The following is a 12,004-nucleotide window of genomic DNA, read 5'->3' as shown; positions in this document are numbered from 1 at the left end:
CATTCAAAGATTCTTCTTTTCTATTTTCTTGAATTAAACGTTGCAGATTATCTAATGTAGACAGCATTTCAGCTTCATTATTTATAATCTCAGTACTATCAAACGTAATAGGTTGAGGGGGTAAAAGGGCTGTATTATCACTTGATACTGTAGTTGTATTTGTATCTGTTGTAACTGCAGTCGTGTCTTCCCTTCCATTCATAATTTCCATAATGGAAGGAGGAAATAAAGGCCCAATACCTTCTAATTCTTCTTTTGTCATGTCTTTCATTTTATATAAAAACTTTTCATCTTCCTAAAACAAAAAAAAAAAGCTAGTATAAGAGATTTCAATACATATATATGTGTATGTGTATATATATATATATATATATATATAAAACCTTTAGATCTTGAAGTTTCTTATTCCATAATTGTTTTAAATGTATTAAGAATTGACGTTCTTCAGCTAAATCAGAATATATTGCCCTTGATTGTTTGCTTTACATATATAAGTGTAAGAGATTACTTTTATTTAACATGAATGAAAATTATTTTACGAATTACTGGGTGTTCCAATTGGAAATAAAGTCCTTTGTAAGGGGAAATAACCAGAATCATATGAATCAGTGTTATTTGCCGTATTTCTAGTTGAAAATATAGGCTGTATTAATCCGGCTTGATTTGTGAATTGTAATCTTCTTTTTTTTACTGCTGGCATCTATATTAATGAAGAAGAAAAAGAAAAAAGAAAAAAAAAGAACAAGCTAAACCTAACAGAAGACTAAATTCATGTAAGATTTTTTTTTTTTTTTTTTTTTTTTTTTTTTTTTTTTTTTTTTTTTTTTAAAAAAAATAATAAAAAAGACAGTCTTTGATCTAAGTTTGAATAAAGTTCAAATAGTTAAACAAATATGGAAAGATTTTTAAATCGTACCATTCTTGAAAAAAAATAAATTTTGATGCTGTCCAAAACAATATTCAAAGCATATATTTTGAAAGCTTCTCTTTATCTTTTTTTTTTTCTTCTTCTTCTTTCCTTTTTTTCTTTATATAATCTATAGATATTTCCCTTTTTTTTCTTTTATTCGTAAATAATTCTTTACAATGGACGATACTTTTTCTTCTTCAATGGATCGATTCAACGAAGTAAATATAGGTTCCTTTTTTTTTTTTTTAATATATAATAATAATAAATACAACTAAACATTTCTAATTGGGAATAGGTCAAACCAAGAAATACAATTACATTTAATGAAAAATATAACAAGTTAGAAACGTTAGGTCGCGGCAATTTTGGTAAAGTATATCTAGTAGAAAATAATGAAACTAAAGAAAAGGTAAATAATATATATTGTTTAATCCATCCCAATGCCCCTTTTTTAACACACACACACACACCAAATGTGTAGTATGCAGCCAAAGTGATTGATAGAAAAGCATTTAAATCAATCGAACAGAACCAACATATTGAAAGAGAACTAGAAATTTGTAAATCATTTGCTTCAGATCTAAATCATCCTAATATTGTTCAAGTATATGATGTTATGATAGAAAATGATTATATTTATATTGTCATGGATTACATTGAAGGAGGTGAATTATTTGATCATATTCGACAGGCAAAAGGATTATCACCTTCAACTTCTCGTAGATGGTTTCGACAGCTGATACAAGCTGTTGACTATATACATAAAGTAAGAATATCTTTCATATAAATATACCCTATATCATAACCCTCTTTATGTATGTATATATATATATATGTGTGTGTGTATACAAATATTTATATGTATACATGTATCCCTATTTAGAATAATATTATTCATAGAGATTTGAAACCAGAGAATAGCAAGTAATTCACTCTTTAAACAAATATACATGAACTAATAATTTTTTTTTTTTCATTTGTTAGTCATGATTGATAAATCACAACGCCTTCGTATTTGCGACTTTGGTTTCGGTAATATTGTCAAGAGACAACACGAAGTATTAAATACATATTGTGGAAGTCCCTTTTATGCTGCACCAGAAATGGTAACTGCTACACCTTACTATGGGCCACCTGTAGATTTATGGAGCTGTGGTGTCATTTTATACGCCATGTTAACAGGGTCTTTGCCCTTTCAGGGAGGTGATATGCCTGCTCTCTTTCATCGTATTAGTTCAGGAATCTATACAGTACCATCTTCCGTGAATAAAGATGCTATCGATCTCATCAGTCGTTTACTCTGCAGGGATGCTAAGCAACGGTATTCAGCTGAAGACTGTTTAAATCATCCTTGGTTAGCCTCCTCTTCTTCTTCTTCCCTTTCCTCACAGCGTACCACTAATTTTTTCAAACACTATTCTTTACGTTGTTTCCCTATTTCATCCCATATAGCCTTAGCGAGTCGACTGACTCGAAAGAAAATCGATATTCTCTCTACTACATCTCTTATCGAAACTAAGTTTCAGGTTACAACAAAGGAAGATGATAACGAAATCATGATGCATAGTAAAAGGAGACCCTCGGAACTCTTCATGCGAGTATTTAGGAAAAAATCACAAATTAAGCCAATCTCCATTTCAAAGAAGAATGAGAGAATATCAGCAGAACCGATTATAGAGAATATAAGTAAGGATAAACTAAATCACTCCGATAGCAGTAGCAAGAAACAATTTCGTTCAAAATATCTCTTTGGAAAGTTTAGAGGCTTCTTTAACTTTTCATTACAAAAGCGAATTACATAATAATTAATAGATCCTTATTCACATAGAATTATTCCCCTTTCCTTCTCTCTCTTTTTTTTTTCTTCTCTTTTCTTTATTATTATTATTATTACTACTACTACTACTAACTATTCTAATAAATACAACCTATTTTTATTTTTATTTTGTTTCAAAAAAAAAAAAAAAGCTCTTTGTCTATTATATTAATCCTTTAAAATATTTTTTCTAATAAAACTAGAAACTGTTTCGAATACAACCAAAAGAATACCGCCGCTACGAAAAAAAAAAAAAAGAGTTTAGTGATAAATTTAATATGTATAAAATTATATTTATATTTACCCAGGACCCAACCTAAGAACTTTAGGCAAGAAACCTCTATACAATGATGCGACTCTAAAGAAAGAAAGAAATGAATAAATAGTTATTATTTAAAGTCTTGACCTATCTTACCCTTCTTCTTTAGCAACAGTAGCTAAAGCAGGTAAAGTCCAATTATATTTTTTAACGCCAACTCCATTGTAACTTTGAATACGTGTCTTTACAACATCGAAAGGTGTATTAATAGCAGTAGCTACAATACCACCAACAGTACCAGCAGCAAAATTAGTCATACGTTGTTGATTAGGATCCTAACAAAATATTATCCATTAACTTATCAACTCTTTTTTTTTTCTTTGTTTTCCTTTCTTTAATCAATTTCCTCCATTATCTAATCCCTTTTTTTTTCTTTTACCTTTGATTTTGGTAAAGCATCTTTCACTGTGAAAATCAAACCAAAATAAGCACCGTTCCAGACGGCATGACGCCACATGGTTGCTTCTAAACCATTAAATAATGCTAAAGGACCTTCAGCAGCAATGATCTTTCTAAAAGTATCAGCAGTACCATTATATTTACCAATCTAAATAATAATAATAATGAGTTCACCTTTTGTCTTTCAATCTATCTATCTATCTATTTTTTTTTTTTTTTTTACGTTGGCCTTGTCTTGCATTCTAATCTTAATCAATTCAAACGGAACAATCAAACAAGCTTCCGTCATACCTGCACTGACACCAGTTAAGATAGACAAGGATTGTGTCACTTTTTCAAAACCAAACATTTTCTTATAAAGAGCTGTATATTGTTCATTAGCTGCAAATTTGGTAGCACGTTTTGGTGCTTCGACCATAATAGGCGGTAATATACCACGATAAAGTGAACGAGGACTTTCAATAATAATAAAGAGATTAATTATGAGTCACAAAAAAAAAAAAAAGTGGGGTAATGTTACCCTTCGGTTTTAACCATTGTTTTTAGTGTAGAAACAATACCAGTATTTGAACCTGTACTAATTTGAGCTCTTGTCTTTACAACTATTATCAAGTTTCAATACATGGTTATTTTATAATCATTCATCTTGTATACATATTATATTACCATCTAAAGGATACATCACCAAGATTTCTGATACGCCAGCAATAGCGCCAGCTAGAAATTGAAAACCAAAAGGAAGCGCTACAACAATCAAAAAAAAAAAAAGGGATTAAATATGTTATTGACTTTATTATCATTTAGTCTATTTACGTTTTTGTGCAGCTTCAGCCATAGTACAATTTAACAAAAAATAAAGAGAAAAGAAAGAAAGAAAGAAAGGAAAAAAAAAAAAAAGGAAAAAAAGAAAAAAGGTGGAAGATTAACCTCTTTTTATAGTTTATTTTAATAGATGCTTCTTTTTTGATGAGAGAAAATGATTATCTAAAATTCCGCCGCTTAAATATTTACTGTATAAAATATGTATGTGTATCTTTTTTTTTTTTTTTTTTTTTTTTTTTTTTTTTTTTAAAAAAAAAAAAATTTATTAATCATTGGTATTAGTCGTCGTCCTTGGTGAACCTTATCAATAATAATAAAGACGAGGCTTTAAACATGATAAAGTTGAGTCGACTCCTTTGACGGCAAATATATAAATAAAAGGAGAATGATATTGTATGTAAGACTGATATGGAGAACAAGATGATGACATGGATGATACTAAAATTATTTCAATACTAATCGTAACACATGCTTTCATACGACTGTATTAAAATTCACACAAACACAAAATAAAATTTATTGTCCTTTTTATATAAAGACGATAGATTTTTTTTTTGAACTCGTTGTATCAGGATAATAAAGCATGGTTCGGGAAGATTATATAATATCTTTGGTTTATTATGAACATTTTATTGATTATTTATTAATACCCATCTTCAGTCTTCTAATAACTCCAAAACAATGATGACAAACTATAGTTTAAAGCATGTCTGTCTCTTTTTTTTTTTTTTTTTTTTTTTTTTTTTTTTCCAGAAATACAGCCGATTTAAACCGAGGCAGCAGTAAAATAAACTGTATTATACATACAAATGAGTACCCCGCACAAGCTTTATATAGTAATTGATAGTAGTTGAGAATAACAGATAAAAACTTTGCATTATAGTCTAAACTCAGATAAACTACAAACACAATTGCATTATCAATAGTTTCTTCAGAAGGTTTTTTCAAGGACATATGTCTATATATATATATTTTTTTTGTTTGTTTCTTTAACTAAATATTTTATATCAGTTTAGGCATTGAATTGAAAACACACACACACACACACACACATATACAGAGAGAGAGGGGGGGCTTAAAATTGACTGCTTTTGATTATAAATTTCTTTCAGGATCATTCGAGAGAAGGAGAGAGATTATATAGGCCATATTAATAATTAGAGATATGTATTATTAGGTTATTAAAACAAATAACATATTGCCAAATGATGAAATTGAGATCAGCTTTGTAAATTTGAATTGTATCCTCATCTTAAATGGTTTAATAATAGAACAGTTTGTATGTATATATTTTTATTTAGGGTGATATACTGTGTTTGAAGCAAGCTGATTGCAATCCGACAATTTAATTAAAGTGAGAAAGAGAAAGGATTTGATATGGACAAAAAAAAAAAATAAATAAATAAATAAAAATAAAAATAAAAGCAGCAAGACTAGACGGCTATTATTGCACTAAAAACACTTTCTGTTCTAGATACTAGTTAACTTTAAGATTTTTGAAGGAAAACTGAGATAACTAGTTTAAAGAAATCATTATCATTGTCGATATATCGAACTTTTATATTTCAGTAGCAGTTATAGTGATACGTATATTGAGCTAATTGTGTTGTATCTCGAATTCATAAATATATGGTCTTTTTGTGGTTTTGGATGAGATAATGGCTGCCAAGTTGCATGGAAAGTGAATATATTTAATTATTCTGCTAAAGTAAGATAATGCAACATGTAATTGACTCTTCTTAGTTCCTTGAATATATCTGGAATTAAATTGCTAAGCCTTGTTATAAAGCATCATTCCCATACAATGCCCTCTTCAATTTTGTATATGGGTATTTTCAAAGGTGAAGAAAGTGTCTGTTAAAGCTTAGAAGGAAGTCTATATTGTGTATCAATGAATTGGATACCATAAATCTTGTACTACAAAGCTGCCATATTTATAATTATTCAATAAGAGACCTAGTTATTTATATTTAATGTAGCAAGTTGTATAGAATGAGTGATATTGAATGAAAGCAGTAGAATGAAAAGAAACATACTGTATATGAGAACAGATTCATAGTTAAAAGAGTATCTTCAAATTCAATAAAAATGGGTAAAGGCAGTTGACATAATAATTATGAACAATAACTTCTCCCTCGTACTTTTTATATGTGTCAAAAAAAATATTGCAGTAGTCAGATTCACAAATAAAAGATACTATGCTTTGATACATAAAAAAAAAATGATAATGAGGGTCATTTTAATACTTTTATTTGCAATGGAAATTATTTTCTGTAAGCTATAAAACATTCTATTAATAATAATCTTTCATATTTCCTAATTTGTACAAATACACGACTTTTTTTTTGGAATGAAATATTTGATATAGGCTTAATGCTTATATGGAGTGAGGGACATTTTGTGGAGGTCTCTGAAAAGACGAGAAGCGGTAATAGGCCCTATAATTATAGTTACCATTGGTGAGTTCAAGGTCTCAAAGATTTGCAATAATTACTAATTTGAAGCCTTGATACTCGTATCATCATATACTCGGGGCTAGAGTATGCTGGTATTATGCAAAAAAAAAAAAAAATGTTACACACTGTAACAGTGAGATATAAATACAGTCGAGAATAGAGGGACCAGATCTATTTCAACATGGAAAGGTAGTGGTGCTAACAAACTTCCAATATTGGTCAGAAAACAAGAGAAAAAAATTCCCCCCATCAAGCAATAATCCCTCCTCATCACTGTATTTTAAACAATTTTTTTTTTGAAACAGAAAGATAGTTATAGGTAAGATATTTTAACATAAACCCTATTTGATCTTGAAAAAATTTAATCTCTTCGTGTATTTAAGTTTCCTTTTTTCCAAAAACAGTATTAAGCTGAGATTTAAATCATCCAGTAAAAAACCTGATTTATAGTAAAAAAAACATTTTTTTTTTTTTACAATTAGAAAAATGAAATCTTACATAATCTTAAGGATTTTAATTCTAGCAGACATAGCTAAATACACTCTTCATAATAAAGCATAGACATAATCATTTCATTCTATGTAATAAAAAAACAATAACAGCGCGTTTAATAACATTTATTTTCTTTTTTCAACGAATATATAAAAAAAAAAGCGAGAACAAGAACAATGAGGAAAATATGAGACACAAAAAAAAAAATTGTCTCATAAAAAACCTTTTTTTAATATATTTCCTTTTTTTAATTTTTTTTCCCTTCTTCCTCTTTCCTTTATTTAAAGAAGAAAAAAAATGACTCAGCAACAAGATGAGTGCATTGCTTATTTTTCAACATTATGTCAAGATCTTTTTAACCCAGAAGGACCCTCTAAACGAGATGAAATCCAAAAGATATTAGAGGCTAGTTTTCCAACTTTTTCGTCTTCTGATTCAACAACAAAACTTACCAATGTACCTTCATTTGGTATTGTGACTCCTACTGATACTGCTAATGCCTTGAGAATCATGTTGGAAAATTCACCTAATCCCTACGTACAAACGTTTTCACTTTCAAGATTAAAGCAGCTCGTGATGGCACAATTTACGATTTTTGATAAAGATACTAAAATTCAACTACGTATGTTATAATTAATTATATACAACAGATATACATACATATTTATACTTTCTTGTTAGGTACATTTTTGTTACAATATGCTTATATTCATCCGGATTTACAGCCTTTTGTTATTACACAACTTGCAAGTGTATTAGCTCTTTTGACTCGATTTGGTTGGTTGGATATTGAAGAATATCAAAATGTCTACAAGGATATGACTCAGTTTCTTCAAGTAATGTATTTAATTTGCTTTTTTTTCTTTTTTTCTTTTTTTTTTTATACATGTATATATATAATCTACTCACATTTCTCGCTCTCTTTTAGGCTTCTCACGATCATCGTATTGTTGGACTACAAATACTATCCATCATTGTTCAAGATATTAATTCAACTAGTATGCCGAAATATGCTGCTAAATTTAGAAAAGCAGGTATATATATAGATACATATTATAAGTAACAGTTGATAATTTGCTTACTAAACCCTTTATTCATTTATTTTTATTTACAGCTGTGGGACTTCGAGATTCTCAATTGTTTGACATTTTTACTAATGCATATCAATTATTAGAGGGACTCCTTACACAATCAATTCCATTTGATAAAGGTAAAATTTTGTTTTATGTGTTTATAAAAAACGGACAAGCACTCAGATATGGCTTTTATCAGTTGATCAAGAAAATAGCACAAAGGATGCTACTCTTGATTTACTTTTGAGATGTTTGTCGTTTGACTTTGCAGGTAATAGTTTAGATGAAGCAGGTGAAGACACGGGCATGATTCAGGTAAAAAAAAAAAAAAAGAAACAGAAAAGAAAATGCATGTGAAAAATATTTTATGCATGCCGTTTATTTATTGTTTATGTTTAGATTCCTGTTTCTTGGAGACCTATATTTGAGCGAGAAGACTTTATTCCTAGCTTTTTTAAAGCCTATGCTGAATTTCCTTCATCTTGCGCCAGTAAAGCGATTGAGTGTCTTGTTCATATTGCAGCCACACGTAAAGCTCTTTTTAGTTCTGAAGACCAACGCAATAAATTTATAGATGCACTTATGCATGGTATTCGTGATATCATTGTCACTTCTACAAAATTAGATGATTCTGACTGCTATAATGGCTTTTGCCGTTTATTGCATCGATTCAGAATGATGGCCCCTCTAAATGAGATGGCAGATAGACCCAATTACGTAGAATGGATTGACATTGTTGCTGATTTTACACTGAGAGCCTTTCAAGCCAACTATTTTATGCCAACTTCAACTTTCTGTTTCCATTTGCTAAGCTTTTGGTCTCGTATTGTTCAGAGTATGGCCTATTATCAACAATTGAGTGAAACAGTTGCTCAGAAATTACAACAACATATGCTGACATTGACAAGCACCTTTATTTCAAATTTTTTGAATACTGTACCTACTCGAATTGAAGAAATGTGGGATGGTAAGTTGAATGTCACTTATTTATATCCATAAGAGGAGAGACATTCTATGTGTGGTGCATATAACTCAGATATGTTATAGATCCTTTAGAAGATGAAGATACTTTGGTAGAATCTTTGTTTATGTTGGGTCTAATTGCTCGTTGTAAATATGAAAAGTCATGTGCTGCACTTATTGAAATATTTGATCCTATTGCTGCTCATTATGAAGTAAGGATGAATATATATGTATTTATATGTATATGTTATGTATATAAGATAAATAACATCACCTTTTGTTTTTTTTTTAAAAAAAAATAGGAATTAATTAATCAAGCAAGTATAGGTTCTATTAGTGAAGAGAATTTGAAGGAAGCGCTTGAAATCTTTTCAGATAAATTCACTTGGTTAGTATATATTATGGGTGTTTATGTTGGCAATAGACCTGTAAGTAATATATATTTTTTTTTAAAAAAAAAAGAAAAAGAAAAAAAGAAAAAGAAAAAGGGAGAATATTCATTTAATTATGTATAAAAGCCATATTTGAGCTCTGATTCTTGTGATGAAGCAGATGGTCAACTTACCACAAAAGTACTTCAATTGATGGAAGTAAACCAAAACCTTAGTCAAAATAATTCGGCATTTCGAAGTAAAAAATTAGATTCCGCATTTGTTTTCTTCTTTAGTCAGTTTAGAAGAGCCTATGTAGGTGAATCAAACCCTAAATCAGCTTATAAAAAATTAAATGAGATATTTGGAGTTGAAAGCGAAACTGATATGCTTAATGTGATTATGCGTAAAATGTAAGTTCCATTATTATTACCCCCCCTCCCTCCCAAAAAAAAAAGAAAAAAAAAAGGGTACTAAAAAATTGTTAACATTTTGCTAGTATCACAAATCTTCAAGTATGGGGTGAAAGTGAGTTCTTGATTCGTAAAACACTTGAATTATTTTATGAACTTGCTAGTGGATACAGTGCATTAAGAAACCTAAGAAAGATTGAAACAACGTCACTTATTATGCAAAATCATATGTCAAGTGAATTTACTTTTTTCAATTACGATAAACATAAGCATAATCGTATGTTGTATTATCAAATTCTATGTAAAATCCTTTTTGCAGAAGATAATTGCGAAAATGAATTCTATGAGTTTATGAAGCCATTTGAAGCTAAATTAGAAAGTTTGGCTATGTTAAATACTATAGAAGAATTTCAACAAGTAGAAGTGCAGGTATATATATATATATATGTATGTATTAGAATTAGTATATTTTACTTAAACTGTGTATATAGCGTGCTATACTAGGCCTATTTAGAGATCTTCGAGGATTTATTCAGCCCATTCAAAGTCGTCGAAATTATTCACTCTTTTTGAATTGGTTCTATCCTGATTATATGCCAGTATTGATGAAGGGTATTCAAGCATGGTCTCCACATCCTTCAACCAACGTTTTACTCAAGTTTTTTTGTGAATTCATTCATAATAAAAGTCAAAGATTAAATTTGGAAGTCTCTTCTGCTACGGGAGTCTTGATATTCAAAGATGCAAGTCAAATTTTATCAACCTATGGTAAATATATAGATATATAATAGATCTATTACTGCTAGCTTAACTTCTATATACATATTTATAGGCCAACAAATTATTTCAACACAAATTACTGATGAAAGTCAAAAATATCCTTTAAAATACAAAGGCATAACTACATGTTTCAATATTCTTTCAAAATGTTTGGGAGGTAAATATATTAATTTTGGCGTCTTTTGGTTATATCAAGATAAGGCAATCACAGAAGCTTTCATGATGATGCTACGAATGATGCTTAATATACCCTTGGATGACTTGATGGTATGATACAAATAGCTTTATATTCATACATAAAGCGGACTCATTTCTTTCTTTCTTTTTATTATTATTATTAAATGAAATAGAACTTTCCTAAATTAACAACTGCATTCTTTATTATGCTGGATGAATATTCAAGTGAACAAATGATGATTGATTCAAATTTACCACCAGAAGCTTTTCTTTATATTCTAGAAGCTTGTGAACAAGGGATTGAATCCACTGACTCCATGATTCGTTCACATGCTTGTGCTACAATCAATAACATTTGTACATGTATTATTCAAGAAACAGAGAAGGAGAATCTACGACGTGACACAAAAGGAAAAAAAAAGGACCATAATAATAATAAATTATTCCAAAGAAGAGGTGTTTGGTTCCTGAATTATTTGAATCAATTCCCAAACGTGTTACCTAAATTATTAACAACGTTATTTGGTACTATTTTATTTGATGATAATAACCATGATCAATGGCAGCTGTCAAGACCTTTGTATACACTTGTGTTACTTGAACGTGATGTAAGTTTTTTTTTTTTTTTTTTTTTTTTTTTTTTTTTTTATTTATTTATTTATTTATTTATTTATTTATTTTATTTATTAACCATTATGTGACATAAATATTCATTTTATATATTTTTTTTCCTCCTCCTCCCCCCCTTAATCATTTATATAAAGTTTGCTTTAAAGTACACAAACCAAGTGATCCTTCAGCAATTACCGGAACGCCGAGAATTTGTAACTAAGGTTAGTTTAGTAATTAAAAAAAAAAAAAAACCCCCGGAAATCCCATTTTTAGATGTAAACTTTATTTTTTATTTTTTTTAGGCTTTAAGTAACCTTATGGAAGACAGTGGTTGGACATTGAGTACAAAAGATAGAGAGAGATTTTCTCAGCAAATTACAAATTTAAAAAGAGAATTAAAC

At 29.1% G+C, this 12,004-nt stretch overlaps 3 protein-coding genes across 3 annotated transcripts; 2 read left to right on the top strand and 1 right to left on the bottom strand.

The window, feature by feature from the left end:
- Positions 1–993: 993 nt before the first annotated feature.
- On the top strand, positions 994–2,838 carry BX663DRAFT_505071 (kinase-like domain-containing protein). Its single transcript, XM_051527005.1, has 5 exons — positions 994–1,128; positions 1,206–1,319; positions 1,392–1,676; positions 1,794–1,830; positions 1,895–2,838. Exons 1-5 carry the CDS (start codon positions 1,087–1,089, stop codon positions 2,710–2,712), a joined length of 1,296 nt encoding a protein of 431 aa, XP_051384430.1. The 5' UTR covers positions 994–1,086; the 3' UTR covers positions 2,713–2,838.
- Positions 2,839–2,849: 11 nt separating this feature from the next.
- Positions 2,850–4,319, bottom strand: BX663DRAFT_505065 (mitochondrial carrier domain-containing protein). The gene is made up of 8 exons (XM_051527004.1): positions 4,258–4,319; positions 4,111–4,188; positions 3,965–4,046; positions 3,668–3,899; positions 3,425–3,592; positions 3,142–3,320; positions 3,031–3,084; positions 2,850–2,964 (listed from the first exon to the last, which is right to left on the bottom strand). Exons 1-8 carry the CDS (start codon positions 4,277–4,279, stop codon positions 2,895–2,897), a joined length of 885 nt encoding a protein of 294 aa, XP_051384429.1. The 5' UTR covers positions 4,280–4,319; the 3' UTR covers positions 2,850–2,894.
- A 3,192-nt stretch (positions 4,320–7,511) lies between these two features.
- Positions 7,512–11,603, top strand: BX663DRAFT_530480 (armadillo-type protein; the record flags this gene model as incomplete). The annotated part of the gene is made up of 14 exons (XM_051530319.1): positions 7,512–7,836; positions 7,896–8,050; positions 8,143–8,248; positions 8,329–8,424; positions 8,487–8,602; positions 8,687–9,254; positions 9,335–9,462; positions 9,553–9,678; positions 9,769–10,034; positions 10,199–10,413; positions 10,539–10,802; positions 10,867–11,081; positions 11,165–11,348; positions 11,566–11,603. 14 exons carry the CDS (start codon positions 7,512–7,514, stop codon positions 11,601–11,603), a joined length of 2,802 nt encoding a protein of 933 aa, XP_051384428.1.
- Between the last annotated feature and the right edge of the window lie 401 nt (positions 11,604–12,004).

The sequence above is a fragment of the Cokeromyces recurvatus genome (genome assembly GCF_025118155.1).
Source record: "Cokeromyces recurvatus strain NRRL 2243 chromosome Unknown BX663scaffold_8, whole genome shotgun sequence".
NCBI lineage: Eukaryota > Fungi > Mucoromycota > Mucoromycetes > Mucorales > Mucoraceae > Cokeromyces > Cokeromyces recurvatus.
Note: the sequence above shows the minus strand (reverse complement) of the source record. Positions and strands in the feature narration are given on the sequence as shown.